Here is a 14,231-nt window from a genome sequence, read left to right on the forward strand (position 1 = left end):
CATGGGGCAGAGAGGAAAATGTACAGTTTTATATTTAATCTCATGCTATTCCAGGCATTTTGCCATGGGGCAGAGAGGAAAATGTACAGTTTTATAGTTAATCTCATGCTATTCCAGGCATTTTGCCATGGGGCAGAGAGGAAAATGTACAGTTTTATAGTTAATCTCATGCTATTTTAGGCATTTTGCCATGGGGCAGAGAGGAAAATGTATAGTTTTATAGCTCATCTCATGCTATTCTACGCATTTGTCATGAGGTTGAGACAAAATGTAGCATATTTAAAGCTAATTAAAGCTAAAATATAGGTATGTTGACTGTGAGCTGTCTTGTTTGCTAAATGAACCAATGAAATAAGTAGTGGCATGGTGCAATATAGCCATAGAACCACAGTGACATATGCCTCAGTGTGGTCACATTCGTGGCTTATTGGGGGTGTGGCTTTCAGTTAGTTATTTTTGGCCACCCATCCCATGAGAGTTAATGTCAATCCAGTTGATCTGTTCTGTTATATTTCATAACATCTGACTAACCAAGTGAACTGTTTGCTATGAATTCTATTTGATGGGGTTTAGGTAAAAATACTAATAATGTAGTAATTGGGACGCAGACAAGTAAAGAACATAAAACAAATATATATACTGTATATATATCTTTTGCTCAGTCTGATTGGGTGGGCCTGGCTCCCCAGTGGGTGGGCCTGGCTTCCTGTGCCTACGCCTCTGTATTGTTCTGAGCTGGTTCAGTTGCAAGGTAGACTTGTGGCTACATGATTGAGTGATACTCCATAGAGATTTACACTAAAGCTAGTGTGTGGTGTTAGCCCTGTATCTGTACGCATAAAGGCAGCCTGGTGTGCTTCCCAAACAGCACCCTATTCCCTATATAGTGCACTACCCTATAGGCCATGGTCAAAAGTAGCACACTAAATAGCGAATAGGGTGCCATTTGGGATGAAGGTTGGGAGTGTGTAGGAGTGTGTCTCTGTGGCCCCAGTGATTTCTCCATCTATCTCTCAGAGGCCACATCATTACTGAGAAGACAGCTAGGCTGCTAGAGTCTGAGCTGCAGCTGGGGGCATAGAGCTACTGCTGCTACTGGAGTATAATACACTGTACTGAAATATGATATACTGCTGCTACTGGAATATAATATACTGTACCGTACTGCAATATAATATACTGTACTGTACTGGAATTTAATATACTGCTGCTACTGGAATATAATATACTGTACTATACTGCAATATAATATACTGTACTGGAATATAATATACTGCTGCTACTGGAATATAATATACTGTACTGTACTGCAATATAATATACTGTACTGTATAGAATGTAGTATCAGAGTGCAGACATGAGTACACATACTGTATAGAATGTAGTATCAGAGTGCAGACATGAGTACACATACTGTATATAATGTAGTATCAGAGTACAGACATGAGTACACATACTGTATAGAATGTAGCATCAGAGTGCAGACATGAGTACACATACTGTATAGAATGTAGTATCAGAGTGCAGACATGAGTACACATACTGTATAGAATGTAGTATCAGAGTGCAGACATGAATACACATACTATATAGAATGTAGTATCAGAGTGCAGACATGAGTACACATACTGTATAGAATGTAGTATCAGAGTGCAGACATGAATACACATACTGTATAGAATGTAGTATCAGAGTGCAGACATGAGTACATGCGTTTCCTCTGCTGGTTTCTCAAAAGGTAGTCATCATTATGTTGTTGTCATCATCAGTAGAACATCACAAGAATCCAACAAGCTAAGCAAGAACTAAAATGACTGAACATCAACCACTATAATTCTGATTATGGCATTTAACGAGGAGATGGAAAGGAACGTGTATGTGAGAGAGAGGCAAATGGAGGGAAAGGAGGGAAAGAGAGATTGAAGAGAGAGAGAGAAGCATAGAAGAAGAGAGAGAGAGGTGCAGAGAGAGAAGCATAGAGGAAGAGAGAGAGAGAGAGAGAGAGGGAGAGAGATAAACAGGTGCAGAGAGAGAGAGAAGCATAGAAGAAGAGAGAGAGAGAGGTGCAGAGAGAGAAGCACAGAGGAAGAGAGAGAGAGAGATCGAGAGAGAGATAAACAGGTGCAGAGAGAGAGAGAAGCATAGAGGAAGAGAGAGAGAGATCGAGAGAGAGAGAGAGATAAACAGGTGCAGAGAGAGAGAGAAGCATAGAGGAAGAGAGAGAGATAGACAGGTAAAGAGAGAGAGAGAACCAGCAAGAGAGAGGATAGAGGAAGAGAGAGAGATAGAGAGGTGCAGGGAGAGAAGCACAGAGGAAGAGAGAGAGAGAGATCGAGAGAGAGAGAGAGATAAACAGGTGCAGAGAGAGAGAGAAGCATAGAGGAAGAGAGAGAGATAGACAGGTAAAGAGAGAGAGAGAACCAGCAAGAGAGAGGATAGAGGAAGAGAGAGAGATAGAGAGGTGCAGGGAGAGAGAGAAGCATAGAGGAAGAGAGAGAGAGAGAGAGAGATAGAGGTGCATAGAGGAAGAGAGAGAGATAGAGAGGTGCAGAGAAATAGAGAAGCATAGAGGAAGAGAGAGAGAGAGAGAGAGAGAGAGAGAGAGGTGCATAGAGGAAGAGAGAGAGAGAGAGGTGCAGAGAGAGAGAAGCATAGAGGAAGGGAGAGAGATAGAGAGGTGCATAAAGGAAGAGAGAGATAGAGAGGTGCAGAGAGAGAGAGAAGCATAGAGAGAGAGAGAGAGGTGCATAGAGGAAGAGAGAGAGATATAGAGGTGCAGAGAAATAGAGAAGCATAGAGGAAGAGAGAGAGAGAGAGAGAGAGAGAGAGAGAGAGGTGCATAGAGAGAGATAAGCATAGAGGAAGAGAGCGAGATAGAGAGGTGCATAGAGGAAGAGAGTGAGATAGAGAGGTGCATAGAGGAAGAGAGAGAGATAGAGAGGTGCAGAGAAATAGAGAAGCATAGAGGAAGAGAGAGAGAGAGAGGTGCATAGAGGAAGAGAGAGAGATAGAGAGGTGCAGAGAGAGAAGCATAGAGGAAGGGAGAGAGATAGAGAGGTGCATAAAGGAAGAGAGAGAGATAGAGAGGTGCAGAGCGAGAGAGAAGCATAGAGAGAGAGAGAGGTGCATAGAGGAAGAGAGAGAGATATAGAGGTGCAGAGAAATAGAGAAGCATAGAGGAAGAGAGAGAGAGAGAGAGAGGTGCATAGAGAGAGATAAGCATAGAGGAAGAGAGAGAGATAGAGAGGTGCATAGAGAAAGAGAGAGAGATAGAGAGGTGCAGAGAGAGAGAGAAGCATAGAGGAAGAGAGAGAGAGAGAGAGAGAGAGAGAGAGGTGCATAGAGAGAGATAAGCATAGAGGAAGAGAGAGAGAGAGATAGAGAGGTGCATAGAGAAAGAGAGAGAGATAGAGAGGTGCAGAGAGAGAGAGAAGCATAGAGGAAGAGAGAGAGAGAGAGAGGTGCATAGAGGAAGAGAGAGGGATAGAGAGGTGCAGAGAAATAGAGAAGCATAGAGGAAGAGAGAGAGAGAGAGAGAGAGGTGCATAGAGGAAGAGAGAGAGATAGAGAGCTGCAGAGAGAGAGAAGCATAGAGGACGAGAGAGAGAGAGAGAGAGAGAGAGAGAGAGAGAGATAAATAAACAGGTGGAGAGAGAGAGAGAGAGAGAGAGAGGTGCATAAAGGAAGCAACAATAATAGTAGGAGCTGGATGTTCACTAGCAGTGACTGTCTGCACACCTCCCCTCTCTCCTCCCCTCACACCTGTACTCATCTCTCTACCTCACTGCATGTGGGACTGTGTAATTTGGTACATTCATTTCCTGGTGCTGGTTTTGACACAGGAGCTGTCGAAACAGTCACAAACACACAGTACAGTACCGGGCCAGGGAATCTCAGTCTATATCTATGAATAATATCAGCTTCAAACATAGCTACTGAACCGTGAAATAAACAGAGACTACTGTAACACTTTTATACAGGTATCCTGTCATAACTCTGTTATAACTGGTATCCTGTCAGTACACTGTTATAACTGGTATCCTGTCATAACACTGTTATAACTGGTATCCTGTCAGTACACTGTTATAACTGGTATCCTGTCATAACACTGTTATATCTGGTATCCTGTCATAACACTGTTATAACTGGTATCCTGTCATAACACTGTTATAACTGGTATCCTGTCATAACTCTGTTATAATTGGTATCCTGTCATAACACTGTTATAACTGGTATCCTGTCATGACACTGTTATAACTGGTATCCTGTCATAACACTGTTATAACTGGTATCCTGTCATAACACTGTTATAACTGGTATCCTGTCAGTACACTGTTATAACTGGTATCCTGTCATAACACTGTTATAACTGGTATCCTGTCATAACACTGTTATAACTGGTATCCTGTCATAACTCTGTTATAACTGGTATCCTGTCATAACACTGTTATAACTGGTATCCTGTCATAACTCTGTTATAACTGGTATCCTGTCATAACTCTGTTATAACTGGTATCCTGTCATAACACTGTTATAACTGGTATCCTGTCATAACTCTGTTATAACTGGTATCCTGTCATGACACTGTTATAACTGGTATCCTGTCATAACACTTTTATAACTGGTATCTTGTCATGACACTGTTATAACTGGTATCCTGTCATAACACTGTTATAACTGGTATCCTGTCATAACTCTGTTATAACTGGTATCCTGTCATAACTCTGTTATAACTGGTATCCTGTCATAACACTGTTATAACTGGTATCCTGTCATAACACTGTTATAACTGGTATCCTGTCATAACACTGTTATAACTGGTATCCTGTCATAACACTGTTATAACTGGTATCCTGTCATAACACTGTTATATCTGGTATCCTGTCATAACTCTGTTATAACTGGTATCCTGTCATAACACTGTTATAACTGGTATCCAGTCATAACACTGTTATAACTGGTATCCTGTCATAACTCTGTTATAACTGGTATCCTGTCATAACACTGTTATAACTGGTATCCTATCATAACTCTGTTATAAATGGTATCCTGTCATAACACTGTTATAACTGGTATCCTGTCATAACACTGTTATAATTGGTATCCTGTCATAACACTGTTATAACTGGTATCCTGTCATAACTCTGTTATAACTGGTATCCTGTCATAACACTGTTATAACTGGTATCCTGTCATAACTCTGTTATAACTGGTATCCTGTCATAACACTGTTATAACTGGTATCCTGTCATAACTCTGTTATAACTGGTATCCTGTCATGACACTGTTATAACTGGTATCTTGTCATGACACTGTTATAACTGGTATCCTGTCATGACACTGTTATAACTGGTATCCTGTCATAACACTGTTATAACTGGTATCCTGTCATAACACTGTTATAACTGGTATCCTGTCATAACACTGTTATATCTGGTATCCTGTCATAACTCTGTTATAACTGGTATCCTGTCATAACACTGTTATAACTGGTATCCTGTCATAACACTGTTATAACTGGTATCCTATCATAACTCTGTTATAACTGGTATCCTGTCATAACACTGTTATAACTGGTATCCTATCATAACTCTGTTATAACTGGTATCCTGTCATAACACTGTTATAACTGGTATCCTGTCATAACACTGTTATAATTGGTATCCTGTCATAACACTGTTATAACTGGTATCCTGTCATAACTCTGTTATAACTGGTATCCTATCATAACACTGTTATAACTGGTATCCTATCATAACTCTGTTATAACTGGTATCCTATCATAACACTGTTATAACTGGTATCCTATCATAACTCTGTTATAACTGGTATCCTGTCATAACACTGTTATAACTGGTATCCTATCATAACTCTGTTATAACTGGTATCCTGTCATAACACTGTTATAATTGGTATCCTGTCATGACACTGTTATAACTGGTATCCTGTCATGACACTGTTATAACTGGTATCCTGTCATAACTCTGTTATAACTGGTATCCTGTCATAACACTGTTATAACTGGTATCCTGTCATAACACTGTTATAACTGGTATCCTGTCATAACACTGTTATATCTGGTATCCTGTCATAACTCTGTTATAACTGGTATCCTGTCATAACACTGTTATAACTGGTATCCTGTCATAACACTGTTATAACTGGTATCCTGTCGTAACTCTGTTATAACTGGTATCCTGTCATAACACTGTTATAACTGGTATCCTATCGTAACTCTGTTAAAACTGGTATCCTGTCGTAACACTGTTATAACTGGTATCCTGTCGTAACACTGTTATAACTGGTATCCTGTCGTAACACTGTTATAACTGGTATCCTGTCGTAACTCTGTTATAACTGGTATCCTGTCGTAACACTGTTATAACTGGTATCCTGTCATAACACTGTTATAACTGGTATCCTGTCGTAACTCTGTTATAACTGGTATCCTGTCGTAACTCTGTTATAACTGGTATCCTGTCATAACACTGTCATAACTGGTATCCTGTCGTAACTCTGTTATAACTGGTATCCTGTCGTAACACTGTCATAACTGGTATCCTGTCGTAACACTGTTATAACTGGTATCCTATCATAACTCTGTTATAACTGGTATCCTGTCATAACACTGTTATAACTGGTATCCTGTCATAACACTGTTATAATTGGTATCCTGTCGTAACTCTGTTATAACTGGTATCCTGTCATAACTCTGTTATAACTGGTATCCTGTCATAACACTGTTATAACTGGTATCCTGTCATAACTCTGTTATAACTGGTATCCTGTCGTAACTCTGTTATAACTGGTATCCTGTCATAACACTGTTATAACTGGTATCCTGTCATAACTCTGTTATAACTGGTATCCTGTCATAACACTGTTATAACTGGTATCCTGTCATAAAGATCTGTTGTATAACAATAGGATTGTATGACCCCCCTCCCACTATATAAGGGACATGGAACCATTTACTCTGAGTTGTTCCCTGTGAAATCAGAGATAGATCTACCCTGCAGCTGCTTGACTAAAAAATGTTCTAGTACATCATTAAATAATCTCTGCCTTAATCTTTGGATTGAATTTTCCACAACACTGTCATAACACTGTTATAACTGGTATCCTGTCATAACACTGTTATAACTGGTATCCTGTCATAACACTGTTATAACTGGTATCCTGTCATAACACTGTTATAACTGGTATCCTGTCATAACACTGTTATAACTGGTATCCTGTCGTAACACTGTTATAACTGGTAACCTGTCGTAACACTGTTATAACTGGTATCCTATCGTAGCACTGTTATAACTGGTATCCTGTCATAACACTGTTATAACTGGTATCCTGTCGTAACTCTGTTATAACTGGTATCCTGTCGTAACTCTGTTATAACTGGTATCCTGTCATAACACTGTTATAACTGGTATCCTGTCGTAACTCTGTTATAACTGGTATCCTGTCATAACACTGTTATAACTGGTATCCTATCGTAACTCTGTTATAACTGGTATCCTGTCATAACACTGTTATAACTGGTATCCTGTCATAACACTGTTATAACTGGTATCCTGTCATAACACTGTTATATCTGGTATCCTGTCATAACTCTGTTATAACTGGTATCCTGTCATAACACTGTTATAACTGGTATCCTGTCATAACACTGTTATAACTGGTATCCTGTCGTAACACTGTTATAACTGGTATCCTGTCGTAACTCTGTTATAACTGGTATCCTGTCGTAACACTGTTATAACTGGTATCCTGTCGTAACACTGTTATAACTGGTATCCTGTCGTAACTCTGTTATAACTGGTATCCTGTCGTAACTCTGTTATAACTGGTATCCTGTCGTAACTCTGTTATAACTGGTATCCTATCGTAACACTGTTATAACTGGTATCCTGTCATAACACTGTTATAACTGGTATCCTGTCGTAACACTGTCATAACTGGTATCCTGTTGTAACTCTGTTATAACTGGTATCCTGTCGTAACACTGTTATAACTGGTATCCTGTCGTAACTCTGTTATAACTGGTATCCTGTCGTAACTCTGTTATAACTGGTATCCTGTCATAACTCTGTTATAATTGGTATCCTGTCATAACACTGTTATAACTGGTATCCTGTCATAACACTGTTATAACTGGTATCCTGTCATAACACTGTTATAACTGGTATCCTGTCATAACTCTGTTATAACTGGTATCCTGTCATAACACTGTTATAACTGGTATCCTGTCATAAAGATCTGTTGTATAACAATAGGATTGTATGACCCCCCTCCCACTATATAAGGGACATGGAACCATTTACTCTGAGTTGTTCCCTGTGAAATCAGAGATAGATCTACCCTGCAGCTGCTTGACTAAAAAATGTTCTAGTACATCATTAAATAATCTCTGCCTTAATCTTTGGATTGAATTTTCCACAACAATGTCATAACACTGTTATAACTGGTATCCTGTCATAACACTGTTATAACTGGTATCCTGTCATAACACTGTTATAACTGGTATCCTGTCATAACACTGTTATAACTGGTAACCTGTCGTAACACTGTTATAACTGGTATCCTATCGTAACACTGTTATAACTGGTATCCTGTCATAACACTGTTATAACTGGTATCCTGTCGTAACTCTGTTATAACTGGTATCCTGTCGTAACTCTGTTATAACTGGTATCCTGTCATAACTCTGTTATAACTGGTATCCTGTCATAACACTGTTATAACTGGTATCCTGTCGTAACTCTGTTATAACTGGTATCCTGTCATAACACTGTTATAACTGGTATCCTGTCATAACACTGTTATAACTGGTATCCTGTCATAACACTGTTATAACTGGTATCCTGTCATAACACTGTTATAACTGGTATCCTGTCATAACACTGTTATAACTGGTAGCCTGTCATAACATCGTGATACCTGTTAAAACGTGTACAGTACAGGTATAGTTCCTCAATCCATTTAGGAGAGAGGTTGATTATTAAGGAGTACAGGGGCCGTATTAGGGCAGCCTCAGAGTAAGAAGGAACCACCAACTGCTTGTGACTCTGAGGTTGTCCACATTTCAAATGTTTTATTCAACCTTTATTTAACTAGGCAAGTCAGTTAAGAACAACATCTCATGCTGGTTTTCGTTACTACTTGAAAATGAATTGCGCACACCTGGTGACCCATTTCTAAATCAGTGCCTGACTAGCCGGGGAACAATGGAAAAACACAGTAGAGTTTGAGGACCCTACGTAGTGTTCTCAGAGACATGTATTAAGACAGTTGGGATGCTGAGGTTTCTGGATATAATGCATTTACATGACATGTCAACATTCTATGGCAGCCATGTTAGTTCCCCATTAACGTTACATGGGGAACATTTAAATCATGTTTTGTAACTGAATGACTGAACATTCTAAATACATTAGCAGCACCCCTTCCATAAGCTCCTCCCTCTGCTGTCTGATGGTGTTGCTGTTTGTGATGGACTGACTAGACATTGCATTGTCTGGCACCACAGGATTCACAATGCGTAGTCACGTATAATAATGTATTTGTTCTAATGTGTCCTCTTTCTCATCAAGAGTATTGTCCCCTTCAAACCTGACTACCAGCAGGAAGTCACATAGAAATCAGAATTGTGGCTTTGTTGGATGAGGTTTTTAGCCTGATTTTGTGTGTGTGTGTGTGTGTGAGAGAGAGAGAGAGAGAGAGAGAGAGAGAGAGAATTTCTGTTTATGGGATTTTTCCGGAATTATAATCTCATTCAGAATTTCCATAAAGAAAGAAAAAAGAAAGAATCTCAGCACAAGAAAAAAGGTTTAGTGAAACGTCTCCATTTTTATGGTTTTAATTTGGCACGTGGCACAATCAGCATGTATGCGTCTGATATACATAAATAAATATTAAATATATTTATACATAAATATACATATAGAGCTCGTACAAAGACACCTGGAATGGTTGGTTGTTCAGCTTCATGATGTTATCGATGATGAAGACAGCACGTACACAGAAATGACCTTCATTCATGTTGGTGGTGCTTTCAGTTTGATATTAACAGTAGAACTAGTTACCTAGTGTAGTTACCACTCCTCACTGCTTAACAGTAGTTTACTAGTAGAGTAGTTACATGGGAGGGATATTTCTCTGTAAAAGCCCTATACGTATGTGTATGTATGCCCATATTTATATATATATACAGTATATTCAAAGAAACAAGTGTGCACTGATGTAGTCTATTCAGTGCAAACAGGCCACTGTCTGCTTTTCAAGAGATTCTCTCTTTCTTACAAAGTCAATGGAATCATGTCAGTTAGTTCAGTTGAATCTTTAGCTATTTTTTTCTCTTACATGTAAAATAATAGATTCATTTTTGTAATCTTTAAGCAAAATTAAACATATATAACTTTTTTTTTTAAATAACAAAAGTGCTATTTCGCAGTAAAGACGTACACCCAGAGACGCAGCTGCAGCGTAAACAACACTGGTGATAGAGAACCGAATGAACAAGATGAGAGAGAACTCCCACCCTCCCTCCCTCCCTCCCTCCCTCTCTCCCTCCCTCCCTCCCTCCCTCCCTCCCTCCCTCCCTCCCTCCCTCCCTCCCTCCCTCCCTCCCTCCCTCCCTCCCTCCCTCCCACCCACCCACCCACCCTCCCTCCCACCCACCCACCCACCCTCCCACCCTCCCTCCCTCCCACCCTCCCATCCTCCCACCCTCCCTCCCTCCCTCCCACCCTCTCACCCGCCACAGAAAACGCCTTACAAACGCAAAAACACTTGTGTAAGCACACACTCTTGCACGCACACACACACATGAGCATGGATACGCTGGTGTGCAAACATACACGCTCACACACACAAACATGTGCAAACATATGCACACGCACACACGCAACACACACACACGCACACACAACCATGTTTATATGCACACAGACACACAGGTGCGCTGAGCAGTGTGTGTGTGTGTGTGTGTGTGTGTAAAAGTGCACACTTCGTGGAGAGAGATAAGATCAGATCACTTAACAGATAAATTGGTGAAAATATGCACTTTTGTTCTTAACAAAACAATCACAGTAACATAGTTGTTATCTCTGTGGTCTCATCTGGGATGGCAGAGTCTATTCCAGACAAATCCTCTCTATGGGATGGCAGAGTCTATTCCAGACAAATCCTCTCTATGGGATGGCAGAGTCTATTCCAGACAAATACTCTCTATGGGATGGCAGAGTCTATTCCAGAGAAATCCTCTCTATGGGATGGCAGAGTCTATTCCAGAGAAATCCTCTCTATGGGATGGCAGAGTCTATTCCAGACAAATACTCTCTATGGGATGGCAGAGTCTATTCCAGACAAATACTCTCTATGGGATGGCAGAGTCTATTCCAGAGAAATCCTCTCTATGGGATGGCAGAGTCTATTCCAGAGAAATCCTCTCTATGGGATGGCAGAGTCTATTCCAGACAAATCCTTCTCTGGGAGATTAAAAAAAGATACCACTATTTGTGTGGCCATATTTGTTCACGATTCAGTCACCTGTGTCTTTTGATTCACGTCAAAATGTCACACAATCCACATGGAATAGAAATTAAGAGAGATAGAAAAAATGTTGAAACAAAACAAGCTTTTCGTAAGGCATTGAAACTAAACAAAAAAAAGCGACTAACATTATGCCAACTTCCTGGTAGAGGTCTTTGTTTGAAATGTGTCTCTTCTGTCTCCCTCAGGAGAGACGAAGATGAGAAAGAAAATAACTTTTCTCTTGGTGTTATGAATTCAAGAACAAAGTGTTGATAATCTCCCCTGTCAGTCTGCTTAAAAAGGCTTTTAAAATGACTTAGAAGAGAAACACAGCAGAACGGACCCCTCCTTCCTCAGCCCCATCCCATCGAGGCAGGGAGGAGTAACAGTTTGATTTTGGCAGCTCTGCACAACTTGACATCCTCACAGAAAGCAGAGAGCACTCCTCTCCTCTCATCTCCTCTCCTCTCCTCTCCTCTCCTCTCCTCTCCTCTCCTCTCCTCTCCTCTCCTCTCCGTCCTCTTCTTGGTAGTAAAAGTCTAGTTAAATCTCTTGACTTTTTAATCCCACTCACTTATTCCTGCCTTCCCTCTCCTCTCCTCCCCTCCCCCCAAACCCTTTCCCTGTGATATTTATAAAACAGAATCCTCTTCTCCTCCTCCATCACCCTCTCCTCTCCTCCACCATCCCCCTCTCCTCCATAAAGCTATACCCGGGTGGTGGAGTGGGAGTGGGGCAGGCCGGTGGAGTTGAACCCGGCTGTGAAAGTGTTGTAAGGGTGCAGGTTGGGCATCCCCACCAGAGAGTTTGGGATCATGGTGATGGTATTGGGGGTCATCAGAGGGATGTCGTCTGGTGACCTCCGCAGGGTCAGAGTGTAGTCGGGAAGCGAGGCCAGACGCAGCCCTCCGTCATTCCCCGGGTTCCCCACCCCCATCGCCTCACACTCGTGGTGCGTCTGGTTGATCTGCAGGGACATGATCTCCTCCTCGTTGGGACGCTGGTGGTGGCCGATGTCGTTGGACGTAGCCTGGCCGTGGCGGGTCTGTGGGCTGGGTTGACCGCGGCGACCCCCCAAAGCCTCCCTCCGTTTATCCTTTCGGTAGTAAAGCGCTGCGAAGGCTAGAACATTGAGGAAGAGCAGCGAGGCTCCCACGGCGATGGTGACGCTGAGCTCCGTAGAGTAGTCCCTGGGGTTTTCTATGACCAACGGGCCGGTCTCCTCGTCTCCGTTCCACGCCTCATTATCCTCGTTGTTGTAGGCCGGGGACATGGGGGGGCGCTTGGTGTTGAAGGGCCACGTCTTCTTAGTGGACAGGGCGTTCTGGGTCGTCTCGGACGGGGGGACCTTCAAATCAAATCAAACATATTACAAGCATATCTTATCCAGAGCGACTTGTTACAGTCAGTGCATTCAACTAAGGTAGGTAACACAACCATATATCGAGTCAAATCAAAGTTTAGTTGAAAGTATATTTATAATTTATAACACACTTTCCAGTAAACCAATCAAATGAAAGACAGGTGTGAGTTAAAGAGATGTAGCAGTACCTTGGTGGTGGTAGAGGTGTAGTGGAACATGTCGTGGAGGTTATACAGGTGTGAGTTAAAGAGATGTAGCAGTACCTTGGTGGTGGTAGAGGTGTAGTGGAACATGTCGTGGAGGTTATACAGGTGTGAGTTAAAGAGATGTAGCAGTACCTTGGTGGTGGTAGAGGTGTAGTGGAACATGTCGTGGAGGTTATACAGGTGTGAGTTAAAGAGATGTAGCAGTACCTTGGTGGTGGTAGAGGTGTAGTGGAACATGTCGTGGAGGTTATACAGGTGTGAGTTAAAGAGATGTAGCAGTACCTTGGTGGTGGTAGAGGTGTAGTGGAACATGTCGTGGAGGTTATACAGGTGTGAGTTAAAGAGATGTAGCAGTACCTTGGTGGTGGTAGAGGTGTAGTGGAACATGTCGTGGAGGTTATACAGGTGGGGCACCAGGTGTTTCCAGAAGGCCACCTTGGTGGCTCGGTAGTGGTCCCTGACGCGGGGCTTCAGGCCGATATGGAGGTACAGCTGGTCCTGGGGGTTGTACTTAGACCAGGCTACTTCCTCAAAGCGGTTAGCCTTGGTGTGGATGAACTTAGTGTCCTGAGGAACAGGCTTGTTGGGGTCCCTGATTCGAGAGAAAGAGAGCGTTAGTATCTGGTCTCAGTGTGTACCCTGTAGAAGGTCATCTGTCACTTATACTATTGACATTTGAAAATGTTGACTAGCAAGAGAATAATCCACAATTTGTACACACAGTATGTCTAAATACATTACAAATCTGCCTTTTAGCCTTCTCTCTCTCAGTACAACAAGGAGCAGCATCCCTGACCGTCTGTTACTCTCCCACTGTTCCTCTTAACTCAGGTCTGGTGCACCATCCCATCAACAACCTTAGAAAAGAGGACGTCTTCAGGACGTCTTCTCATCGCCGGAAGCTTTTCACGAAACAGATAGACTACTGCAGGGTAGACAACCCTGTTCCTGGAGTGTCACAGCTACTGCAGGGTAGACAACCCTGTTCCTGGAGTGTCACAGCTACTGCAGGGTAGACAACCCTGTTCCTGGAGTGTCACAGCTACTGCAGGGTTTGTACCAACTAGGCATCACACCTGATCAACTGAGCTAATCGATCAGTTCAGTGATTGCATAAATTCAATAAGACA

The 14,231-nt window shown here is 41.8% G+C and overlaps 1 protein-coding gene across 2 annotated transcripts in view; it reads right to left on the reverse strand.

The window, feature by feature from the left end:
- Positions 1 to 12,012: 12,012 nt before the first annotated feature.
- LOC106592156 (neuroligin-3) overlaps positions 12,013 to 14,231 on the reverse strand; it is a 587,284-nt gene continuing 585,065 nt past the window's right edge. For both annotated transcript variants that reach the window (XM_045724151.2, XM_045724149.2), the window contains 2 exons: positions 13,459 to 13,693; positions 12,013 to 12,880 (listed from right to left, as the gene is read on the reverse strand). In XM_045724151.2, the coding sequence (XP_045580107.1) occupies positions 12,239 to 12,880; positions 13,459 to 13,693 (877 nt within the window). In that variant the 3' untranslated portion in view covers positions 12,013 to 12,238. The remainder of the gene's footprint in view (positions 12,881 to 13,458; positions 13,694 to 14,231) is intronic.

Source organism: Salmo salar, chromosome 09, assembly GCF_965601325.2.
Source record: "Salmo salar chromosome 09, fSalSal1, whole genome shotgun sequence".
Taxonomy (NCBI): domain Eukaryota; kingdom Metazoa; phylum Chordata; class Actinopteri; order Salmoniformes; family Salmonidae; genus Salmo; species Salmo salar.